The sequence below is a fragment of the Neolamprologus brichardi genome, chromosome 11 (genome assembly GCF_056152115.1).
Source record: "Neolamprologus brichardi isolate AB-2024 chromosome 11, ASM5615211v1, whole genome shotgun sequence".
Classification (NCBI taxonomy): Eukaryota; Metazoa; Chordata; class Actinopteri; order Cichliformes; family Cichlidae; genus Neolamprologus; species Neolamprologus brichardi.
The window spans coordinates 303,060-328,458 of record NC_142114.1 but is presented as its reverse complement, the minus strand read 5'-3'; the positions used below and the strand labels follow the sequence as shown (position 1 = coordinate 328,458).

At 40.0% G+C, this 25,399-nt stretch overlaps 1 protein-coding gene, 2 long non-coding RNA genes and 2 pseudogenes across 3 annotated transcripts; 3 read left to right on the top strand and 2 right to left on the bottom strand.

The window, feature by feature from the left end:
• Positions 1-371: 371 nt before the first annotated feature.
• LOC148100422 (G2/M phase-specific E3 ubiquitin-protein ligase-like) lies at positions 372-2,610 on the bottom strand (annotated as a pseudogene).
• Positions 2,611-3,280: 670 nt separating this feature from the next.
• On the top strand, positions 3,281-6,091 carry LOC148100421 (uncharacterized). Its single transcript, XR_015719733.1, has 3 exons — positions 3,281-3,507; positions 5,346-5,526; positions 5,625-6,091. It is a non-coding gene; the product is annotated as an uncharacterized LOC148100421 (long non-coding RNA).
• Positions 6,092-6,670: 579 nt separating this feature from the next.
• LOC148100420 (uncharacterized) lies at positions 6,671-8,101 on the top strand. The gene is made up of 4 exons (XR_015719734.1): positions 6,671-6,817; positions 7,070-7,178; positions 7,284-7,405; positions 7,548-8,101. It is a non-coding gene; the product is annotated as an uncharacterized LOC148100420 (long non-coding RNA).
• A 7,178-nt stretch (positions 8,102-15,279) lies between these two features.
• LOC148100419 (uncharacterized) lies at positions 15,280-16,744 on the top strand (annotated as a pseudogene).
• A 459-nt stretch (positions 16,745-17,203) lies between these two features.
• On the bottom strand, positions 17,204-18,431 carry LOC148100418 (uncharacterized). Its single transcript, XM_087847676.1, has 2 exons — positions 18,417-18,431; positions 17,204-18,303 (listed from the first exon to the last, which is right to left on the bottom strand). Exon 2 carries the CDS (start codon positions 18,197-18,199, stop codon positions 17,204-17,206), a length of 996 nt encoding a protein of 331 aa, XP_087703802.1. The 5' UTR covers positions 18,200-18,303; positions 18,417-18,431.
• Between the last annotated feature and the right edge of the window lie 6,968 nt (positions 18,432-25,399).

Here is a 25,399-nt window from a genome sequence, read left to right as displayed (position 1 = left end):
AAAAATGTAATCAAACACAGAAGTGTTTGATTAAATAAAGCCTTCTAACTGAATTTAATAGATTTTTTTCCCCCTGTGTTATTATACTAGCGTGTCTCAGTACATTAGAATACTTCACAAATGTTTTATTTTGTTACTTTGCCAATTTCTTAACACAGTGAAATATGTCTAACTTGTTCAATTGTCCCACTATGATATTATGCTTTTGAAATTCCAAAACCTGATTGAACTTTCTGCGATGCATTAAACTTTATGTGATTTACTGAAATTATTATAAATTATTAGAAACAAAATTTTCAGATTTTAAAATCACAAACTTCAAATGTTTGCTAAAACCATAAATGTGGCTTAAAAGCAAAAGGTCTTGGACCTTAGGGAAGCCCAAACTCAGGAGAGTTGTGGATGCCATAATCCATGGCTTCATGGAAGTCCTCATAATTGTGTAACACTGGGATTTTGATAGTATTTGCACAGACATCTGCTACAGGGAAGCGTGAAGTGGTCTGGAAAAGAAGTTGTAGCTTTGGCTGAATTGCTGCAGGAGGAATTTCTCTCAGTCCAGTTGCAAACATAAGGATGTCTTCAAGAGACAGACTTCCATTTTTCTCTGTGAATGTAAAGAGACAAAAAGTTATTTCTAATGATAATAAACAGGAAAAAGGGGTCATTACACTTTGCTGACATAAATGTACTCATTTCAACATTTTCAACCAAATTTAATACCTTCTACATAAAGCAGATAGTCTTGCCAGTAGCTTAGTACTCTTGTCTCCTCTTGACACCTAGAGCTGCCAGGTGGACCAAATTGCACATGGAAGATGTTCTCCAGAAGATCAGCTGTCAGCCTGGTCTCAGTGTAGCACATGAATGAGAAGAAGAGTGAAGGATGCTGTTCCAGGGCGTTTAAAAAATCCAGTGTTGCTAGACCCTCTCTGAAACTAGAAAACAGTCTCATTTTTAATAAAATGTTTAATGTTATTTGTGCAAGCAAGAAAAACTTCACATGGGAAACTACTGTGTTAAGAAAGTAACCAACATTCTTATCTAGCTAAGACACTCATCCTGCTACAAAAAAGAAGTCCTCCTGAAAAAGGTCTTGCATTTAGAATATATTTTTTCCATCCTTTAAATTTCACTTGAATAAAAAAAGTAATAATTTATTCTTCTGAAAAGATTTTGTTAAATGGGCACAAAATAGTCTGAATTCTATACCTTTGGATGGAAAGATGGTTTCGGTAGATGAAGTACCACTGAATGTAATCCGCTGCTACCTTCTTCTTATCCTCCAGTGTCCTCATGAATCAATAGCATCCTGCTGTCTGGAGCATGCTTGAGTGTTTTTCTGAGATGACTCGGAGCTCACTTAGAGATGTTGCATTCTTTATCTAAAGAGAAAAATATATATTACACACACACACACATACACATGCACAAGTGACATCCTTCGCATGCTGTCTATTAATGTGCAATTTAACACAGTCTTGGATTACACAATCAGTAATCTTTTCAGGCATCAGTTAGTTACCAATATCATGTTAAGTGGATAACTAAAACTAAAAATTTGCATTTATTGGCGTTTGTCATAATCATAACATCACAAATTTACCTCTAGTAGAGCCTTCTTGATTTCTTCATCTGGTATATCATCAATTGGTGCCTCGAATGTCTTGTCTTTTCCAACAAAGTACATAAAGAAGTTTGGAGATAAACAACATGGCCCTGGACCACCATGGACAATGGAAACTGCAATCATTCTTCCAATATAGAAATATTCATTTTCATCTGCAGCTAAAGATAAAGACATTACATTATAATAAAGTAATTTTGACCGTGGAAAAAAATGTGAAAAAGATAGATAGATACCTTTACTATGAAATGTGAGATATTTGGCACAGTCTTTTCCTTCAAATATTCTTCTCGTCCTTATGGCTTCCATCAAAAGGGTGAGAAATTCTCGAGTAGGCCCACCTGTGTCTATTGCCTCTTCAGCCAGCCCCACGTCATCAGAGAATTTCACCATCAATCCAGAGTTGGGACTATATGAAGACCTTCTGAAGCCTCGGTAGGCACCATCCCAGACATCGGCTCGGTTAATGTTGAATCTGCTACAGGAAGTTTTGTTGATCTTCAGAGCCAGATTTGAGATGACGTCTGCAGCCGTCAATCCATCAGGTTCATCACTGTAGAATCAGTCAGTGAAAAGCAACAAAATATTTACACTATTTACACTTTATGGGTTTTTTTTGGGTTTAATATCTTTTAAGTAATTTTTCTTGCTTTATCAATTGGCCTTTTTCTGTTAATTCATTTTAAAAAGCAAAATAGTGATCTGAAGAACAATCATCAGCAACCAAATAATTTTAAGAATCTTTTCTTTCTGAATAAATCATCAGCAGAATAACTTCACAGGAACAGTTGAGCTGTGTTTGCTCCTGTAAAAGGTTAGGATCAAAAATAGCAGCAGTACCCAGCACTATTTTTAGTAAACAAATATTTGATAAATAGGTTAACTGCAAGTCAAACATTATGGGTTTATTGTACTTATTCAAGATATGAAAGTTACCAGTTTTCCTTTTGCAACTCCTCTCCCTCAGCATCTGAAGAACTGCTGTCAATAAGTCAATGCATAGATATTGGTATACATACTGTGAAAGAAGAGTAAAAACAGAAGACTAAAATAAATTTTATGTAATAGTAATTCTGGCTCTACATTTGGCTGGGTTGGGTCTGAAGTACTTCACCATGACTGAATTTGCTCAAGTTATGGATTAGATAGAGAACCTCTATAATTAAAAAACAACAACAACAACAAAAAAAAAAAAACCCAAAACAGTTTCACTGAGCTTATTACTTTATAATTATTTACAAGATATATCATTTTATATTTTTTTTAAATTTTAGAATCACAATCAGAATCAAAATACTTCATTCATCCCTAGGGGAAATCCAACACGTTCTCATTCCCAACTCGTCAAATGTGTGACGCATGGTCAGGTTCCCTCTGCAGGGTACCCCCCTCGCGTCGAGAATTGACGTGCAGGGTCCTCTTATTGAATACTATAGAGCTCCCTAAACGTTGCTTATTGACGACAAGAGATTGCCGCAGAAGAGCCTGTTGACCTATATTTATATATTTCCAAAATCACATTGTAGTGACATATACAGAACACAATAAATTATATAATGTAAACAACTACCTGAGAAACTGCAGATAAATTAATTATAGTCATTACTTTTGTATCGTTTATTGCATTTATGGAGGGAGTGATGTATGCTGGGTAATGGCACAGCTAGCGACTGGGTGACTTTATTCACCCGCTTCGGCTGTTATCAGTCCATACAATGGGCGTTATTAGCAGAAATCAGTCCCATAGATATGGGCCATCTCCTGCTAGATTGTTCAGAAGGTTGTTCTCATCCATCCAGATGGAGGATCACTAACAGAAGCGTGGGAAGACTCCAGAATCCACTCTGGCTGGAATCCGGTGGATACAGCAGTGTTTACAGGTAAGACCATTTAAACGGACAGCATTTATAGAATGACTATTAAAAGTCAGCGAGTGTCAATAATGTTAATGTGGTTATGTTAGTAATACACCGAGTGCTAATATAACAGCTTTAAGATGCATTTGTAGATATTATTACGTGTTTTACCGTCTTTATGGTGCTAGCTTAAAGTTACCGTGTAAACGTTAGCTTATATTGGAGTAAAGCTGTTACTGTTTAAACGATGTTAGCACAGAAATATTAGCTTCTGTCATGACTGATGAAGTTACTAGTTAATAAAGTTTCCAGTAAAGTGTTTAATCGCAGCCACAGATTGACAGTAAATATCTCGATTAGCTTCAGTGCATCTGTAATAAATATGTGAAAATTTCAGTGCTTCGTTTAAACTGTATGATACTTATACTGACCCAGGGTCAGTGTAAAATACAATCCTAGCTGTGTGAACAAAGCCTGCTCCTTTAATCCTGCATGACAAACCTCAGGATGCAGGTTATTATTACTCTTTCCTGCTGGCACACCTGTCACACCTGAGAGTCAGCTAGAAACTTACAGTGACGTGGACATTATGCAAAGACTGCCAGACTCTGTAATACTGTAAATGATCAGTGACTCAGGTTAACACTAAACTTTAAACAGTAACTCTGTGTCTCTCTGTGTGTGCTGAACATCTAGGATTGAGTCAGGCTGCATCAGCTGAATCTGTTATTTGTAAATATCAGTATTTTTTTTTAATTCAGGTGTGGGGAAAATACGTAAGACTGCAGTGAAGCGATGTACCAGATTAATCCCTGGCCAAAGGTATCGTACTTAAATCAGACTACTGATCCAGCCACATCAGCCTTTTGTGAGGTCTGTTTAAAGTAGACTAAAAATTAACTGCAGGTTCCTGAGAGGTGGACTGTGAGCACAGAAACACATCTTCATACATACAGCTGCAGCAAACTTAAATTAATTTTAAATAGATTTGTTACTCTGATGTCTGTCTCTGTGTTAGTCCTCTGACAGACTGGTGACCTGTCCAGGTGTGCTCTACCTATGACTACTGGGACAGGCTCTGGCTCCTGTAATAGAAAATTTCTATTATTCTCATTTAAAGTATTTAAGTGCTTATGCATATGCTTAGTTGTGACACTGTTATAGACTGTTCAGTGAAAGTTTCTAAAACTAGATGAACTTACTTCAGCAGTTTGAGAAAACAACTCCCTTTACAGGTGCTGATAAGGCCAAGAGCACAAAACAGCGTAACCAATGATCCGTTAGGTTTCATAGCGAGACACGTGAAGTGTGGTAGGATCAGTTTGTAACTTCCTTCCTCTTCCTTGGAATGCATAAAGGAGTAGGAGCACCACTTCTGTGGCAGAGCTGACATGACTGAACTGTGATGTTTGATGTGTGTTGGCTCTCCTGTGCGCAGTAATAAATAGCTTGATCACAGCTCTTTCTGTGTTGCAGACTTTATTAAAAAAATTCCACGACACCCCCCACCCTCCCACTGTGAACATGAATTGAATATTCAGAAAACATTTGTTTAAATAGTTCTAGAAATCTGAGCTGTTGGTGTGTCCTTGGATTGTGTGGTAATAATATTAAAGCTGGCAATCTTTCTTACTGAATCTCTACCTGAGATTAATTCTATGTTTACCTGTCAGCCTGGACAAATGTGCTGTGTGAAGGAAATTAAATTAAATCAGATCTCAACTGTGTACATTTAAGGAACTTGTTCATATTTAATTGAAATATGAACCAGTGTTTTTTTTTTTTATTGCTGATTCCAAGAGAGTCTTTGTGGAAATCCTGTTTGGCTTTTTGTTATTTTAATTCTCTTTTCTGTTTTCCAGAACAGTTCTCCACAGTCACTGTCCACATGGGTCAGTGGGACCAAGAAGCACTCTGCTAATGTGTGGACTCTGACCAGCAACATCCAGCAAGACCCAGACAGCGTTTTCTATCTCCCAGCTGGAGTTTTTTGTTTGTCTGTGACTGGAGAGTCAGATTTTTTTGAGCTTCACACTTGCAGAGGTAAGTCAGTTTGCAGAGATCCCTCCCACCCTGGCTTTTATGTGCTAGATTTCTTATCTGAAACAGTAATATTTCAGTGACTGCTGCTTATACCACAGGTTAATACACTCTACAGATCCCTGATAGGAGAATCATCACCTCTGCCAACAAAGAAGCCTGGTGGATGTTTGTTTACAGTCTGATGATGGGACCTCATATTCTGCATATTCAAAGTTTGTCTCTTGATTATTATTCATACCCAGTAATGTGAAGCATGCTTATATCTACTATAACTGAACCAACAGCCTTCATTTATGGAGGCTGTTGAGTCTGAATGTTGGATGTTGTGTATCTCGTGTTCTCTGGGCTTTGTTGTCCTCAGTCTTTTTGCAGGATCAGAAAACAAAACCAGGAGGCGCGTAAATGTTTCTTCTCCATGATGTTTCTTCAAATGTTTCTTCTGGATGATGATAAGACCGTGACACGGGATGCCACCTTTGGTCTTGTGATGAAGCAAAGCTCAGGAAGAAGTGTGATTAAATGGTACCCATATGTGTGCTGCTGAGAAGGATGTACAGGGGCACCTGCAGCCAAATCCAAGCTTCAGGTTAGTTGTAGTTGCATAACGCTGTAGGACTGAGACAGCTGAGGCATCAAATGTTTGATTAAACGGATAAAAAATAAAATTATCACTTCTTAAAATCTGTAGCAACTTCAAGTCTGTCAGCGTGCTGAACATGCTCAGAATGTGACAATATATTTTTGTTCAATATTTAATTTCTTTCAGTTGCAATTGTTAAATGAAAAAAAAAAAAAAAATATATATATATATATATATATATATATATATATATATATATATATATATATATATATATATATATATATATATATATATTCTTATAATTTAGCAAACTAATTTATCAAAAAAAAAAAACATATATCTGTATTAGTTTTAATAAATTAACTTGACACCTGTATTGAAAATACCATATTGTATTCATACAGAATCAGTATGGTATCATTGTTTGTCTGTTCACTGATTGCTGAAACTAAGATCTAGTTTGATCTGTTTAGATCTAAAGTATCCAAAGTTGAGCTCTAATGTTTCTTCACCCTTGTGTGTGTGATATCTGATTTCCTACATGCTGGCAGAGCAGCAGTTTGTGCTCACAGATGGTGACGGTGTGGAGAGATGGTGGTGTTTCCTCAGAAGAACCAGCAGAGTCATAAAGGACACCAGTCCATCTCACGACCTTGTCTTGCTGACTGATGCTCGTCTGCACTGCACAGAGGAAATCAACTGACCGAGGTTTGTCCAGTGACGTGTTATGAAATGTATATTTGTTTTATGCTTACAGATATGTTTTTCTTGACAGAGGCTCTGCAGAGGTTAGACAAAGCAGAGAAAATATGTGCTTTACATTTTACTGTGATTTATTGAGATATTTCTTGCCTGATGTTCAGCAGGAATGGAGAAATAGAATCAAAGGGAGATGTTTTTGATGTTTTTGTAATGATGTAAGTAAATCTTCAATATTATTTATTTGCTTGGTTATATTAGGAGTGTTTCTGAGTGAGGGGGAGAGGAGTCATCATCCAGGTAAAGTGACGTGGATCAGTGGATACACTTGTCTTCCCTTTAAAGGAGACAATCCAAGTCATCCTTAAATGTTAGTGCTTTCAAATACACAAACATTTTTAAAGGACAAAAATGAACATCCAACTTTGACTGTAATACAAAATAAAATTTTGCATGTGTGTTTTCAAACTCTCAGATGGGCAGCATATCAGTCTTGGACTGTCTAACCTGCTGGAGCAGCATTGAATGATCACCACACATGAGCATGTTCCTGCAACATTCAGCATCTGATCCTTCATCTGTGTGCTTCTGCTTTTGGTAAGTAGAGTTACCCAACTACAGTAACTCTAAACACATGCCATCCATTTCTAACGGCCTGGTTACTTCCTGTCAGTTACTTTAGAAACCGTGTGGTCACCTGACCTAACACTGTTTCTTCTTCTTCCCCTTAATGTTGAAGTGTCACATGTCAAACAGCTGGAGAGGAAACTACACCAGTGTACTGGGATGTTTCAGCAACACGTGCCAGATGCTGTTCCTTCATGGTGACATCACCAGAGACAGCCCCGCCCACCTCAGGACCCATTGATTATGATGATTATAATGATGACAGCGAGCGGAACTAAGACTGTAAAAATCCATGACCAGAATGTTTAGATGCTTTCTAATTATTCATGATTACTGAGTTTTTGTCTCTCTCTCTCTCTTTTTTTTTTTTTTTTTTTACCTCATTTGTTACTAACAAAGTTCACCAAACTCACACAGTTTACATTCTGTATGTTTCCATCAAGGTTTATTTTCTTAGAAATCATAGTTTTTCTTCTTTTCTCTTGTGTAATTGATGATAATTCAGTGAATATACTGCGCTGCTTCCTTTTATTGTGTCTCACGTTGCTTTAAGTTTTTCAGAGTCCAGTTATTTTTTACTGTTGTTTGAATTCTCTGTATGTTTGACCCTGTAGACTGTTTGATGGACTTCTTGTCTTCCTGTTTGTAACCGCTGCCTGTTTTTGACTAAAGATTTGGATTTCTGACTTTAACACAGCCTCTGTGTCCTCTTCCTCTGTGAATGTGTTGCATGTGTCACATGCATGTGTCACAGATTCATTTTATTAACAGCTTTCCCACAGTGAGTTGCATCAGCATTCATTCACAGCACATTTCAGAAGGATTCAGATTAATACAGTGATCTTATAGTCAGAATTATCCTGACAGAGTGCCACTGTAAATTATCTTTCATCAGGTAAATTTTAAAGTTCAGTATTTCAAAGCAGGAGTTATGAAGAATCATATTGGCATTAGGACTGTAACAGTATGTACTTACAAAGTCAAAGTTTTTTAATTATGCTAGAATATTGGAAGACAATCAACTTTTAGTGTTTTCCGCATATTAATTATTCTGAAATAGAGACGGTGACCCTAACTGTACAGAAGCACTAAACAACTGACAATCTAACGGACATCATTGGCCTGAGCCGTCATGCACAGTGAGTCTGATCCTTTGCTGTGAGAGTCTAACAAGCGTGTTTCTGGTCAGTTTGGAAGAAATAATATCACAATGTTGATCTTTTTTTCAATATTCCTTCTCTTTTACAACATAAACTGTGATCAAAGCCACTTATGTTCACAGCATGTAATAATACTCACAGTCCAGGGCATTGTGGTCTGTTGAGCTAAGGTTAGGGTTAGGGTTAGCAATTCAGATATATGTAATCAATATTAAACGTCTCTGACATGGGCCACAGTGTTGGGAAATCCATACCAGGCTGGAACGAGTCATGGTAGGTGAGCATCCACGAGAAGACACAGCAGATGCATCCTACTAATACTGACAGGACCAGGAGACTCCAGAAACCGAGCATCTTGAGTGCCATCCTCTCCTGTCACCCTCTCTGCCTGCAGCTCTTTAAGTATGGGGTAGATAAGGGCGCAGAGAAACCCTTATTACTAATTTGTATTATAATTCAATTTTCATGAAATAGTCATATTCAGTATCGGTCCTTTTATATTATAACCACATATCCACCCATGCTCATGGTGGGGCAGGGCTCTGTCCTGGGATGCTTGAGTGAAAGGTAATGTACACCTGGCCAGGTATCCAGTCTGTCAGAATTGTTTTCAATATTTGGTTCAAAAACATGAGTGACAACAAAAATCCAACTAGGATTCTTGCATATGATGAATGAAGTCTGTCTGGACTGTATTGTCCAGCTGATCCATCAAACCCCCAGCAGGTGAACCTTATTCATGACATAACACGGCAACAATGCAAAAAATTAAACAGCAACAGTCTAAATGTAAAGTGCATTCTAAAGTCCTCTTCAATAAATTATATGCAAAGAGTCATTCAGGACTGTAAAACGTGAACTACAGAACCCAGAGTCTTCATCATTAAATCTCTGGTTGCTTCATTTTTCTATCCTATATCAGATACTTTAAAGGTTAGGTTAGGTAAAGTTGCACTGTCATTGTGAGGCAAAGTGCTTTATGTGTGTGTGTGCGTGTCATGAACAGCTATAAAAGGCCTATAATTACAGAACAAAGCGGGGTTTGAGTTCGAGTTACGGCAGACTGTCACTACTTGTAAATGGAACGCAGCCTTGCTACGGTGGACAGCTAATAACAGGAATCGGACGCGGTCCACCCAAGTCCACAGCAACCACCATAGCAACCGCCTAGCATGACCTTAAAAACATATTCTGTCTTCATAACTATCAAAAACGTGAAATGATTTGCAAAGTGTGAAAGTGTTACAGCTGTAGAGAGCTATGGCGGTATCTTTGGAAGCTGTGTAGCTAATAATATACGATGTAACTATGGAGACAGTCAGTCACGTGAGCTTAGCGGTGCATGTTTACTACAGTGAATAAGGTGATTGTGCGCACAGCGTCCACACGCTGCAGAGGGTAAAGACATTACTTCAATATTGTTTTATATTGATATATATTTGCCTTCTGTTGACCATCACCTCAGGTTCACCATTACAGTTTCAGCATACAGATGCACACTGTCTAAATATGAACACATTCAAAAACTCATGTCTCAGAAATAAGCACAGCTGTTCATGTTTGTCATTAGAGTTTTATTTGCAAGAAAATTATGAACTTCATATTGTGCATCAAATAAAAGAACATTTCACAACTCTGAGTCAACAGAAACAGGTAACAGCAATGTCTCTAATGTAGACATGTACAGTGTAGCGTAAGCATTAAAAGATCATAAAGGAAACACTAGCATTTATGTGAAACTAATTGTAATAAAAAATGAGCAGGTGCTTTATAGATTTAAAAGAAAGAATCTGAAAACAACACTTTTTTGGTCTAAGTGGTCAAAGTAGAAAACAGAACTGATGTTCAAGAACAAACCGTAGCTGCACTAAAATAACACATGTCGATCGTTGTAGTGAACAGACATGTTGCTTTTAAAACCACATGCAGTGTGTGACCATGACTGCTCACTGAGACCATGAACGCCACTTCGCTGAAGCATTCTTCTTCTTCTTGCCATTAAATTGGAAGCAGAAGGAGCACGAGCTGATTTGATCTACTGAAAGGAAAAAGCAGAACATCTGAGCTGAAACCAGTCAGCTGAAATCATTAAGACAGGAACAATCATTCAATGCAGTGTCTCAGGTGGCTTAGCCAGTTACAACTGTTGATACAAGCTAAATATGGTTAACACACAGTGTCAGGGAATTCCAGTGTGGGAACTAGTGGCTTTAGGTTTGTAGTCATTTAACTTTCATCCATTCATTCATTTAATTCAGGAGAAAGAAATGCCAGGTTGGTGCAGGCTGGTTACATGCATTTGGTCCCATGCTGTCTTTAACTAAATGACTTGGTTCATTTTATGGCTGGGCTGTATGTGGGGTTATATTATGTTATTTGGGCAGGAGTACCTGTCCCCTGTTAGACTTAGAAAGTTTCTCCATAAGTAGAGTTTCTAACTCTTATAGCTTTTAGCACATCTGTAGCTGTGCAGGCTGACAGCTTTTTGGTGGCTCTTTTTACCCCACACTGGTTGTGAGTGTGTAAATAGCCCCACTAGTTCTTTTGGGTTGCAGTTAACTTGGGAGGAAGGGGTGGGTCTGCCATGACTAGATGAATAACAATTATCTGGGATACATAAATTTCATAATGCATCCATGTATCTCTATCAATATAACCTGGCCTGAGTGCTGCCATTTTTTACATTCAGTTATTTCTCTTAGAAATGTTGGAACTAAATAATGAATGTGTTACAGTTAAACTGACACTGATCAGTGTAAATGGCTCATTGGGACAAAGAAACCTTTAAATTAAACCCTATCACCTGATATCGAGTGTCAAACAATATCAAAGCTGAAAAAGCTGTTTACAGTCAGAATTTTTTAAAAACTATGATTGTAAATAAATTCAAACAAGTGAGCTTTTCTATTTGTGCTGAATATCAACACTGTGATTTCTTAGACTGTAAGCTTTACTTCAGCACAGTTGTTGAAGCCGTCACTCCAAATGTCTTTTGATAACAAGAAAAAAATACCTTTTCAGTACACGGCCTGAAGTTCTTCTCCGACATCTTCTGCCAACAGCTTTATCTGCTGGTTTGAAGACAATAAACCACAAAAAAGATGATTTAGTCACTTTGTCTGCATCATGCAGCTCGAATGTGTCGTGTGACGATGTTGAATAGCCGTCGTTATCCCTCTGCTGTGTCAGTAGGATTGTACTGTACAGAATCTCATTGATATGTGAGGAATGCTAATGTAACACGATAACAGACTTACATCATTAAAATATAAAGGGCAGGAGATATTTAGATATTTTTATATTTATATTACATTTTATAGCTGACAGATATTACTAAATAGATAGAATCTACTAAATAGCTGGATGAACATGAAATTATGTCCATAATCACAAATGACCATGAGAGCCAGTAGAATTAATTCAACTGGACACTCAAAAGACGTCCTTAAATGCTCTTTAAGTGGCAGAACAGATGAACAAACAGTTAATCGCTTACTTGAGATAAAATCTGCTCAGCTACTTTGAAAACAGCTTCTAACTGGTTCCTGCTTTAACAGGATGACTGCTCAGGGGTAAGGCCATCATGCAGTCCAGCAACCTTTATGGTTCTGCTTTGATTCACCAGGAACTATTAGGGAAACCTTCCAGCGCCTCCTGTGAAAGACACAGGCATAAATACACAAACATTTATTAACATGTTCCACAGTCTTCCAGTTTGATTTTCTCATCCTGTGGACAACAACATACATGGATGCAGGTTTATTGTTAACTTTGCTAAGTTTTTTTTTACTGAACATATCCAGCTGCAGCTCCACTGTGATCCTGAACTGGATAAGCACTTAAGAAAATGTGTCAATAAATGGACATACATCAACTTACTATATTTATCCAAACAGACTGGACCAATAATGCTTCACTCAGTTAGAGACTTTAACAGTCTCTTCTATGTAAGAATGTCTCGTGCTGATAGACCTGAAAACTTGACAACAAAGGTTTTTCAGACTGCATGTAGCTGTCCTCTATGTCAGCTAACACATTTACATTTATGTCACACTTATTTCTGCTTTCCCATTTTATAATTATTACTTACATTTTGATTAGATACCTTGAGTTTGTAAATGATGAGATTAGATAATTGGAATACAATGTATCCAATTCAGGGTTGGATGAAAGATGAAGCCTATCCCAGCTGAGACAGGACAAAGACAAGCTGCCAGTTTATCGCAGGGCTAACACAATATGTGTAACAGAAAATCCACTTAAATGTTTGATATTTCTTATAATAATCATAATTATGAGCAGCAGGAAAGAGTAATAATAACCTGCATCCTGAGGTTTGTCATGCAGAATTAAAGGAGCCAGGCTTTGTTCACACAGCTAGGATTGTATTTTACACTGACCCTGGGTCAGTATAAGTATCATACAGTTTAAACGAAGCACTGAAACTTTCACGTATTTATTACAGATGCACTGAAGCTAATCGAGATATTTGCTGTCAATCTGTGGCTGCGATTAAACACTTTACTGGGAACTTTATTAACTAGTAACTTCATCAGTCATGACAGAAGCTAATATTTCTGTGCTAACATCGTTTAAACAGTAACAGCTTTACTCCAATATAAGCTAACGTTTACACCATAACTTTAAGCTAGCACCATAAAGACGGTAAAACACGTCATAATATCTACAAATGCATCTTAAAGCTGTTATATTAGCACTCGGTGTATTACTAACATAACCACATTAACATTATTGACACTCGCTGACTTTTAATAGTCATTCTATAAATGCTGTCCGTTTAAATGGTCTTACCTGTAAACACTGCTGTATCCACCGGATTCCAGCTAGAGTGGATTCTGGAGTCTTCCCACGCTCCTGTTAGTGATCCTCCATCTGGATGGATGATAACAACCTTCTGAACAATCTAGCAGGAGATGGCCCATATCTATGGGACTGATTTCTGCTAATAACGCCCATTGTATGGACTGATAACCAGTGTTGGGGAGTAACGGAATACGTGTACCGCCGTTACGTATTTAAAATACAAAATATGAGTAACTGTATTCCGTTACAGTTACCGTTTAAAAAGGTGGTATTTAGAATACAGTTACTTTGTTGAAATAAATGGATTACACGGCGGTACTTCCCTGTTTCATATTGTGGCGGGTCAAGACTGTTTGGGTTTTGTTTGACAGCTACGTTCTGTTGTTCCAGGCGGCAGCGTTACGGTTGCCATGGTTACAGGGTGACTCTCTCTGCGTGTTTCCTGGGTGAGAGAGCGCCTGTTGTTGTTGTTGTTGTTGTGCTAAGCTAACAGGTAGAATGCTACAGGTATAGCTCTAAAGAATGTAGCATCATGGGCAGTGTAGTCCGTGCTGCAGGGAGAATGGACTGCCATACCCGTTATGTGTCTGTGAGCGAGGGAGGGAGAAAAAGGAAAAGTACGAGCTGTCATCGAGCAGAAACGGGAGCTGGAAGCATGTAAATATAATAATAACCACTGCAGCCAAGAAGAGAGCCTGACGAGCCCAGCTGTAAGTAAGCTATTAAGACTCGACTGTACACCGTGTTCGTGTTTTCCTCCAAAAACAATAAGTTCCGTTGGAGCAGCCTTTCAACGCCTCTCTCTGTCTCTGCTAGCAAAGTTGACCCAGACAACAAAGTAAAGCTAGTTTTCGGCTACGAGCCGACACAGAACCCACCGTATTAGCCAGAGGTCCCTTTACTACGGTTCGGAGCCGCGGACCTTCAGTAACAGTAATAAATCACAGCAATAGTACATTCATGTAGTTGTAAACAGCATGATAATATATTAAGTAATCCAAAGTATTCAGAATACGTTACTCTCATTGAGTAACGTAACGGAATACGTTACAGAATACATTTTGGGGCATGTATAGAGATTGACAGACCACGTGACTTTCGCGCATTGCATGCCGGGAACTCGTGGCAAAACAATCCGAGCGCCGCATCAAATGCGCGCATTTGCAGCATTTGCAGCACCGCAAAACGATCAATACCAACAACAATACCTTCTCGGATTTTCTTTGTTCCACAAAATAGGAATGTACAAAGCGAAGGAGAACAATGCCGGACCGTATAAAGACAAACTCGACGAAAAGGCAAAGAAAAGGTACGAGGAAAAAATCAAAGGAGTGAAAGGATTAGACCCGTACGAGCACACAGAGTGGACAAAAGACGTCAGTGTGCTGCCCAACTTTCACCACGCTCAGATTTACAATTATATGGTTCTTGGAGTGAGTGCATACACTCATGAAGTTTTTAGTAACTTCAGGTCACTGCAACAAGCCCAGGTACAGTTTACCGACGGATGGGTGCAGGACCTTGAAATGCACCGTGTAGAACACAAGACCATCGTACGAACAAAGGTAAGTTTACCAGTCTCACAAATCGTCTTCATAAATACACATTCGTTAACCGTTTATTAATACGACCTTTGAGCTCAACGGTAATTAATTAGTAGTGGAAATAATTTCTGGTTCGCATTACAGAAATATAGCAGTGACAATAATAGTATATGCTGTAATCGTACTGGGCAATTAGTGATACAAAAATCTGTCATATATCCTGTGAATAAAAGTATATGTTTTTTTGCTGAATATTTACTGTACATTCTGTCCTCACAAACACATTTTTCTGTACTGACTGTTTCAGGTAAATCACTCCATGCGCCTCAGCCAGAAGCCTCTTCAGCCCTGGGTTATTCTGCAATCAAATGGGGACGTTGAAAGTGCACATTGCACATGCATGGCAGGTGTGGCAGAGAAGTGTGTGCATGTGGCGGCTCTCCTTTACAAAGTTGACACAACTGTGCGTCTACGAGGGAATATCACGCCAACAGATGTCCAAGCTTACTGGATAATGCCCTCCAACATCAAGAGAGTGCAAGGAGTACCTGGACACACAATTGACTACACCACAAGTGCAGCAAGAAAAAGGGCACTTGACCAATCCTTTAGTGCTGGACAAAGTGACTGTTCTCCAAACCCCAAAATCCGGACTCGCACTGGTGGCAGTTCGCTACAAGTGCGTACACTGGCCGATTTAAAGCCTCTCACAGATCTAATGCATGAAAACCGGTCAGGCCTATGCGCTGTTATGGAGGACTTCTGCCACCAATATGCTGACCCTGTCCAGCCGCGTGTCCTCCCCAAATCACTTCTACGTCTGTATGACCCACAGATGAAGGGCTGTCAGCTATCTGTCCTTCTGCAGCACTGCGATCGTCTAAAGCACTGTGTTGTTGTCTCAAAGGCAGAGGCAGAGGCACTGGAAGAGAAAACCAGGGAGCAGCACAAATGTGATCTTTGGCACACAGCACGAGCAGGAAGAATCACTGCGTCAAATATACATGCAGTTGTGTCCACCTCCATTTCCACTCCTGCGTTGTCAACTGTCAAGAAAGTGTGCTACCCACAAAAACTTTCACATCAGCTCTCCGACCATGAACCGCAACAATTCAAGTGGGGAAGAGACAGTGAAAACACAGCACGAGAGTGGTACACCTCACAGGGAAAGGTGCGGCATAAAGAAATTAAAGTGGATAAGTGTGGTTTCATAATCAACCCCTCATTCCCAGAATTGGGTGCCACCCCTGATGCGCTCGTAAAATGTGAATGTTGTGGTAAAGGATGTGTGGAAATCAAGTGCCCGTATAAACACCGCAACAACAACCTCCTGCAGGCCTGTGAAGATGACAGGTTTTGTCTGAGGTTAACAGATGGAAGGGTGGAGTTGAAACAGACACACATCTACTACAAGCAGGTCCAAACCCAGATCTTTGTTACAAAGTCACACTTTTGTGACTTTGTTGTGTGGACAACAAAAGCTTGTGTTGTTACACGTGTGATGCCAGATGTAGAGTTGTGGACTAAAATGCTGCCTGTCGCTCAGGATTTCTTCTACAAAGTTGTGATGCCTGAGCTCTTGGCCAATCACTACACTGATCCAGAACCCAGTGTTTCACAATGGCCACATTCCGTGGATGTTACCATGACAAAAAAAAAGAACGAAAGAAAAAAGCTTGCATAGAAAACTAACCAGACAGTATTTCAGTTACACCCGTTCAGAGACAACTCTTATATTGAAGGACTTTATTGTGATTTCATGTTTAGTGTCACATTAGGGTGGACCCATCTTCCTGTACTCTGCACTCTATGGTTTGTGTTACCTGTTGTTCTGTTACTCACAGTGAATTATAAGAACGTGTTTACATTGCTATAAATGTCTGTCACAACAGTCATACTTTGTTGTAAATATTTGCCGATTTACACCACTGCACTTTACAGCTGTGTTGTAAAATATCTCTTTATGTCCAGAATGGGCCAACGCAATCTCGTTCTTTTCAGTTTGTACTAATATACAGTGTCAGAACCAATACAAATAAAGTAAGTGTTGCACAAGTCTTTTATCAGGACTGTCTTTATTTATAACTGACAACAGTGTTACATGTTACTATTGAAGCTTACAAGACAAAGGCAAAATAGTATACCATTGTGCATTATTAGCTGATTTGTATAAAAACACAGAAGCACAACAAAACAATAACAACCACAACAAAAAATTGATACAACAAATTGGAAAACAGTTATTCATCATTTGCTTGCTTCACAACAACACTTGGGCACATATTTGTGAGCGCACATGACACAGCGACTATCTTATCCAGCAAAGTCATGTTCTCACCTTCACATGGCACCACAAAACCTAAACGGATGGTGTCATTTAGGATAGTGTACTTGGACCGTAGACAGCCTATAACGCGTTCTACATGGATCCTGACATGTGCCAGTTTTCGTGTGTCCTCCACATCTTTTGCTTGTAGCTGACTACGACCCCGTGTAAATGCTGGAATTTTTAAAGTGGCACCCATTAAGGCAACACTTTCCTTGATATCAAAACCCCGGTCAGCGAGCACTATGTCCCCAGGTGACAGCTTCTGTAGAAAGCCAGATGTTTCAGCTATTCGTTTATCGCTGGTACGCCCTCCCCATCCTTTAGAAATGAAAGAGATGGTCCCTTGTGGTGTGATGCCAATGAGATATTTCATTGTGTGTCTACTTTTGTATGTGGAATACGTCTCCGCCATGGCGCGTAAATTTTGTGCTCTCTCTATGAACAGTTCAAAACAGTCAATAATAACTGTCACCCGGTCACCAAACATCTCAACATACTGGTGTGGCATACTGGCCTGTATGCAATGTCTTCCCGGCCAGTGCACCAGTGGACTGAGGTGAGCGTATAGCACATTTACAGTAATGTTAAATACAGTGGATGTGGTTGTCCGGCTAATATCAAAGAGGTGTGCAATATGTGTAATTGGAAGGTTGAGTCTTAAACGCATGAGAGTCAACAAGAGCATCTGAAACTGGGAAATTTTCCTGTCAGTGTCTGGCAAGCTCGGGCTGATTTGTTGTAGCACCCCCATTAGTAAAGCAAAAGAAGGCAGCCCTGTGTAGAATTTAACTTTAGAGTTGTTATCTTTCAAGAATTCCGTGTCTAATTTCTTTTTGGACAGTTCTTTTTTTAATATTAGGTTTTCTTCCTGCAGGTGTGCTATTTCTTGTAACCTTAGAGAACACATTTTACAGTCCTGCAGATCTTCATCCTCGTGCTGTGGAGTTATCTGCTGTGGTTGGATCTCAGCTGTAGTTTCCGTAGTGACAGGTGCTACAGGTGACAGGTGTGCTGAAAAACACACATGCATACAGACACAGACAAGATCATTTTATGTGCAAAAACAAGACACAGTACTTAATGTGGAAAAAGTGGAATTTATTTATGTACACAGACAATTTTACCTGCATGGATTTCGCCTGGATGAGCCGTCTCTGCCCCAGAGGAACGCGGGACTTTTCGTGGCTGTTTTGATTTCAATCTCTGTCTTAATCGATCAAATCTCTCTGTGGTAGAAGCTTTAGACTCTCTGTGGCCCAGTTTGAGAGAGGGTGCCCAGTCTGGATCGCATTCCAGCATTTCGTAGGCTGGTTTGCCTACAAAACACAGCTAACATTACACACAGCCACAATAAACAAAGGAGCATAGCGCGATGATTTCTGTTCAGCGCCATATAAGACGTATTAACTACTACAAAACACTTACCTTTGTGGAAATGCTTGGAGCACACTAACATGTGAGGTGGAGTGTTTTCGAATGTTATATTAGGTCTTCGGATAGCGGCAATCCAGGCCATCCGTCGCCTCTTCTTGACTTCGGAGACATAGCTTGGACAATTTCTGCTCCACGCCGGAATCCGATAAAAACCAATCGCTTTACCCGTCTGCTTCACGCGGCTGTTGCTCGCCCGGCTTGTGCAGTTAATAATACAACAGCTTCTTGTCATTTTTGGTTTCTTTCTATCGCTGTGTACCTGATTTCAATTGAAAGCCTGTGTGCGCTAGTAGCTCTTGCCACGAGTTCCCACAATCCTTTGCGGTTTTCCCCCTGAATGACGTCACATTTTCAATCTCTATTCTGTAATCTGTAGTGGAATACATTTTAAAAGTAACCTTCCCAACACTGCTGATAACAGCCGAAGCGGGTGAATAATGTCACCCAGTCGCTAGCTGTGCCATTACCCAGCATACATCACTCCCTCCATAAATGCAATAAACGATACAAAAGTAATAACTATAATTAATTTATCTGCTGTATCTGCTGTTTCTCAGGTAGTTGTTTACATTATATAATTTATTGTGTTCTGTATACGTCACTACAATGTGATTTTGGATATATATAAATATACGGACAACAGGCTCTTCCGCGGCAATCTCTTGTCGTCAATAAGCAACGTTTAGGGAGCTCTATAGTATTCAATGAGAGGACCCTGCAAGTCAATTCTCGACGCGAGGGGGGTACCCTGCGTGTTGATAAGTGAAGCAGAGGGAGCCTGACCATGCGTCACACATTTGACGAGTTGGGAATGAGAACGTGTTGGGAAATCATGTAATTTTATAACTTAAGACTAACTTGTAACTTGTCGTATGATCTCCTGATGTGGATGCCATTTGAGATTCTGTACCACACTGAACCTCCAGCATAAACATGTGTTTCCACTTCCCTTGATCATCCCTTATGTGTATTTAGTCTCTGTGTTTCATTCAGTTTGTGTCGTGTCGTCTTTGTTCCCACCCTCCATGTTTTCACAGCCAGTCTTTGCAGTCATCGTCATAGTTCTCTGAGTCTCCATAATTTATCACAGTATTAGTTTCCCAGTTTAGTTATAGTTTAGTCACGGCATTTCTGCTTTGTTTGAACTCTGTGTCATCAGCCATAATAAAGGCTTGCTTTCAGTTGAAGTTCACTCCCGTCTACTCACTTGTGTTTGCACCTGGGTCCACCACACACACCACCGCATGGCCTGTCTTCACAGACCGTGACAATCTCATGTACACAATAACGTGGCGCACAGCGTGACGTGAAAAAAGACACATACCTTTGACGTTGCGTGACAAACTCTGTATTCCTCGTCCACACGTAAACGCAAAAAAGGAGTTTTAAAAAATGTCAGTTTTCTGTGATTTGAAACGCCGTTTATGTGTGGACGAAACAGCTGCGTTTTCAAAAATACCTGTGTAGGTGTGGACGTAGCGTAAAAGAGTTAGTAGTTTATTTTATTACTACCAGTAATTTATTGCAGATTACTTGTATTTGCTTAATTGTTTACTAAATGTTTGAGGTGTGAAATAAACCGCAATGGAGCAAAATATGGGTGTGTGTGTTTGGAACGGGGCAGAGCTTGTTCCCCCTAAGCCTGCAGGGAAAAAGAAGGAACACACACATGTAAAGGAAGCACTCAAAACATGCAGTTATTCTAATTGGGCGATTATAAAGTCAGCAAAGAGCCACAGAAAAGAAGATCAGACACTAGCTAGGGAGGATAAGAAAGACGGACGCAACAACATTGTCATCCCCTATGTAGCTGGTGTATCAGAGAAACTCAGAAGAGTTTTGTCCAAGCACGACATCCCAGTGTACTTCAGACCCAGCAACACACACAGACTGAAACTGGTTCACCAGAAAGACAAAACTCCAAAACACAAACTTAACAATGTGGTGTATGCTGTACAGTCTAGCGAGGAATGCCCAGACCTCTACATTGGAGAGACCAAACAGCCACTTCACAAGCTCATGGCACAACATAGAAGAACCACCTCCACGGGACAAGACTCAGCAGTCCATCTGCATATAAAGGACAAAGGTCACTCTTTAGAGGATGCCAGTGTTCACATTTTGGACAGAGAGGATAGATGGTTTGAAAGAGTAGTGAAAGAAGCCATTTATGTCCACTGTGGGCGACCATCTTTGAACAGAGGCGGTGGCCTACAACACCACCTGTCTCCCATCTATAATCCAGTTTTGAGATCCCTTCCCAAGATGCCTTAACGCCCACTCACACCCTGGACCATCTAAACTCAGGAAATCACATGATAGAGTAGGGCCAGGTTTCACAATGAGCTCACCCAAAACCCTGTCTGATGGGTCTGTCTAGCACAACCCCTCACTGGAACGAGACAATTCTACTACAACAGCAAAAAGCATTGAACACCAAGCAGAGCTCTTTGATCTCGTGTACGAGGGAGAGAAGCATGACAAGCGCCGTTCCTTCGCTTGACCCCAGTCGCTCTCGTCTGCTCCCTCATAGAACTGCTCTTTATTGAGGTTACATGAATATGCATAGGTTCATTAACATAGGATATCTTACATAGGTATACATGTGAACAAAGAGTACCGTCTGTGTGTATGTGTAGGTATGTGTGTGTGTGTGTGTATGTGGGGGTCAAGATGTGACGCCATAAATGACTTCCCTAAACCTGTTGGCCTGGAAGTTCAGCACTTCATCTAAACAAAAGGCACTTATGCATAGATGTGTTTATCATACCATAAAACAATAAAAGAAGGTAGACCTCTCTCATGACCCCAGGATGTGAGTGTGTATGCCAGAGCACTCTGGAATGCACACAGAGTCTTTGCAGACTACTAAGGATCACACGTCCTCTCACTACACAATCGATTATACACCTCTAAGTATATAGAGTTATATATTTCTCAATACAAATGACAATAATACAATATAAACCCAACACTGGCTGATTGTGACCCACACCCGTTTTCACACCTTGGCTCATGTGATTAGGAAGAGGATCATCAGGGGGTCCTTTGTCCCTCTTTGGGGGGATACTCCCACTGGGTTTAAATCTGGGACTCTCCATCATTTGACTCTTAGAACTGAAGAAGCTTCTCGGATGAGAGGTGAAGCGTCTTCAAGCAACTTAAAGAAGTCCAGACACTGTTCTTTCCAAGCTCCTTAGACTACGATTACCTGGATGACTGAGAACCTTGTGCTGACTCCTTCTGAAGTCCACCACCAGCTCCTTGGTCTTGCCGACGTTCAGCTGGAGGTGGTTGTCCTGGCACCATGATGCCAGATTCTTCACTTCGTCCATGTAGGCCGCCTCATCGTTGTTGGAGATGGCACCTAACACCACTGTGTCGTCAGCAAACTTCACAATGGTGTTGGAGCCGTGGGTGGCCACACAGTCTGAAGTGTAGAGGGAGTAGAACAGTGGCGAGTGGACACATCCCTGAGGTGCTCCTGTGTTGATGGTGATGCTGTTAGAGACGCATCTTCCCACCTCACCACCTGAGTTCTGCCAGTGAGGAAGTCCAACACCCATGCACAGACGGCTGTTAAGTCCCAGATCCCACAGCTTTGTGAACAGTCTGCAGGGCACACACGTTAAAATTTGCACTCAGCTTTGAGGCCAGTTCAAGCACAAAAAGCCATTGCCACTTCGAAACTGAGATGTAAGTCAAGTATTGTAGTGAATGATACAAATAGCGCTAGAAGTTGCCTACACAAATGGCACATCAAACGCTGTGGTTAAAAACATGACAAATTAGTACCAAAAACTACAACTCAGTGTCTACTTGAGGCTGGCTCCAAAAGTGAGTCATACCCCATAGACTTACATTTTAAAATGTCCAACTGGTAAATGGACTGGTTTGTCTTTACACAACTTGCCCCATTTGCCCAAGCACTTTTTTCTATGCTCTTTCTCTGTAAGTGCTTTCTGTCTAACATTCACACTCATTCATACTCCAGTCTTTGCATTGAAGAACAACTTGTGGATAGTATTTTGCCCAAGGATATTTAGCATGCTGTGTGCCTGGCCTTCCCTCCACTTTTTTAAGTCATTTAATTGGACTTCTCAACTTTTGTGGTGTGTTGAGTATTTTAATTGGATTGTCAGATAAATAGCATAGACTACAGTTTAGTACAGCATATTTAACGAGTTTCCGTGAAGTAAATTTTTACTTACTATTAGGATTACGTTATAGTATTACATAACAACTTGTTAAAACAACTAAAAACGTGCCTACTAAGAAGCCTAAACCTCCTGAAGTGGTATTTTATTTGCTGCCAAAACAAATGGAGAAGAAAAAATATCCACACACAGGCAGGGATGGGTCAAAGAACAACACATCTTGATGAGAGCACAACACATGAAGAGGTATAAACTTATTCTTTTTATTCACTGATCAAAACTGAGAAGTTTTTGCTTAATAAAAGTGTTGCTGAATGTGACCATCACTGCAAGTCACAGATGGCATTTACAACAAATAATATTAGTATTGGATATTCATCATTAATTATGAAAACGGAACTGTAAAGTTTGGATTGAAAAAGTTTTTTTTTAATACCCTGTTTGCACTGTAAATGCATGGTTCTTTTACTATTTCTTAGTTTATACAGGGGTATAATTAATGTTAAATGTGTTATGTCTTTAGACTCAGAGATTGTATTTGTATTATTGCTTTCAGTTAAGGGATGCCCTGAATGATTTGTTTCCCAAACTGAAGGAGGTAACAGGTGGCTGGCTGCTGTTCAAATTTGGGGGTGTGTATAAATTCTGCACTGTGTAAGGATGCATTGTCTACATTAAACTGGGAACTCATCCTGCTGTTTAATAAGTATTGTTAGGACAAGTTCTATTTCACTGCATGTTGTGAATTCATGATTCTGAATAGTTTTGAAGATACATTTGTTACTTTTCTAGAGGCATTGTATATACATATTGTATATACAATATTCCATGATCAGAATAATCTGCTTCATTTTGTTTTTATACAGGTGGTTGGGGAAGCCAAAAACTCTCTCTGGTTCCTCCAGCTGATATTGGCTATACAGGGACAATCCTAAAGGCTGCCAGTCGTGGGGGTAAAAACGTATATATTGCCCCTATTCAAGAGGAACTTAGCAATGCCCCTATACCACTAAGCGATGAGTCCTTCAGATGCATGCCAAAAGCAAAATGCCAGAAGTGCGGCATAGGTGTTCCTCTGTTGTTAACGCTGCGCTGCTCGGTAGAGAAGCCTTACATCCCAGCGCACAAAAAGTGAGCGATTAATGCTCTAACAGCGCCCGCTTTTTCTGCTGCCTTTATGGATTCTGGAATAATGAACTCCAAATGTAAAAGTGTTGAGGACCTTTCGGACATTCTTCATTCTACCTGCACTGATATCTTGGACTCTGTTGCTCCGCTCAGGACTGTGCGCGCTAAGCATTTATCAGAGCCGTGGTTGAATGAACATACGTGCTCCCTCAGACGTGACTACAGATGCGCCGGAAGGAGATGGAAAAAGGACAGATTGCACGTTTCCCTACAGATTTTAAGGACTTCTGCTTACCAAGAAGCTGTAAAAACTGCAAAGACAAAGTTTGTCTCAAACTTAGTGTCAGTAAACAGTCACAGGCCTCAGGTACATTTTAATGTCATTAATCGCTTCCTTAGTTCACGTGATAATGCTGGAGTCATTTCCTCACCAAGTATGTGCAATGATTTTTTTTTAGCATTTTTTAATGACAAGATTCTATCGATTAGAGCTCTCGTCTCGTCGTCTGCTGCTTCAGATCCGAGTCTTTCTCCTATGTGCTCAGCTGTCTTAGAGCAGTTTGATCCCATCTCCCTTAATGACGACCGCGGTAGTTAGTAACCTAGATCATCACACTGCCCCTCTGATTGTCTCTCTCCAAGCTTGCTTAAAAGCACGTTTAATACTGTTGGACCTTTTATCCTGAGATTAATTAATACGTCCCTTGCTACAGGCTGCGTCCCATCATGCTTTAAACAAGCTATAGTTCAGCCTCTGAACAAAACCTGGACCCAACTGTTCTGTCCAACTACAAGCCTATCTCAAAGCTTCCTTTTCTATCTAAAGTCTTGGAGAAAGTGGTCAACCTACAGTTGCAGGCCCACCTTGATTTTAATATGATCTCTGAAAAATAATCTGGTTTTAAATCACTACATAGCACTGAGGCGGCACTTTTAAGGATTTTTAACGATATTCTTTTAAATCTGGACTCTTTTATTGTTGGACTTGTCAGCAGCTTTTGACTAGGTTGACCATGACATCCTGTTATCGCGGGATTTCATGCTGGCCTAAAAGGTTCTGCGCTACAGTGGTTTTGGTCCTATTTGTCAGAAAGGTTTTTTCATGTCAATATGGGCACCCACAACTCCAAAATAGCCCCTCTTAATACGGCGTACTTCAAGGCTCTATTTTGGGTCCTGCCCTGTTCGCACTCTATTTGTTAGTGCGAACACTGCTGGATTATATATGTCTGATTGTTGGATGTCAACCTTATTTCACACAATTTTACCAGAAATACAAATCGCAAGACAGTGGTGCCCTGTGCATCTGTCTGGATGATTAGCTGTGAATCAACTAGGTAATTTATGTATGAGGGCATTTATCATGACCTGAGCCTCTAACCACAGAT

Excerpts from the sequence above, each read along its gene's own strand:
- LOC148100418 (XM_087847676.1), bottom strand. The coding sequence starts at position 18,199 with ATGTGTTCTCTAAGGTTACAAGAAATAGCACACCTGCAGGAAGAAAAC.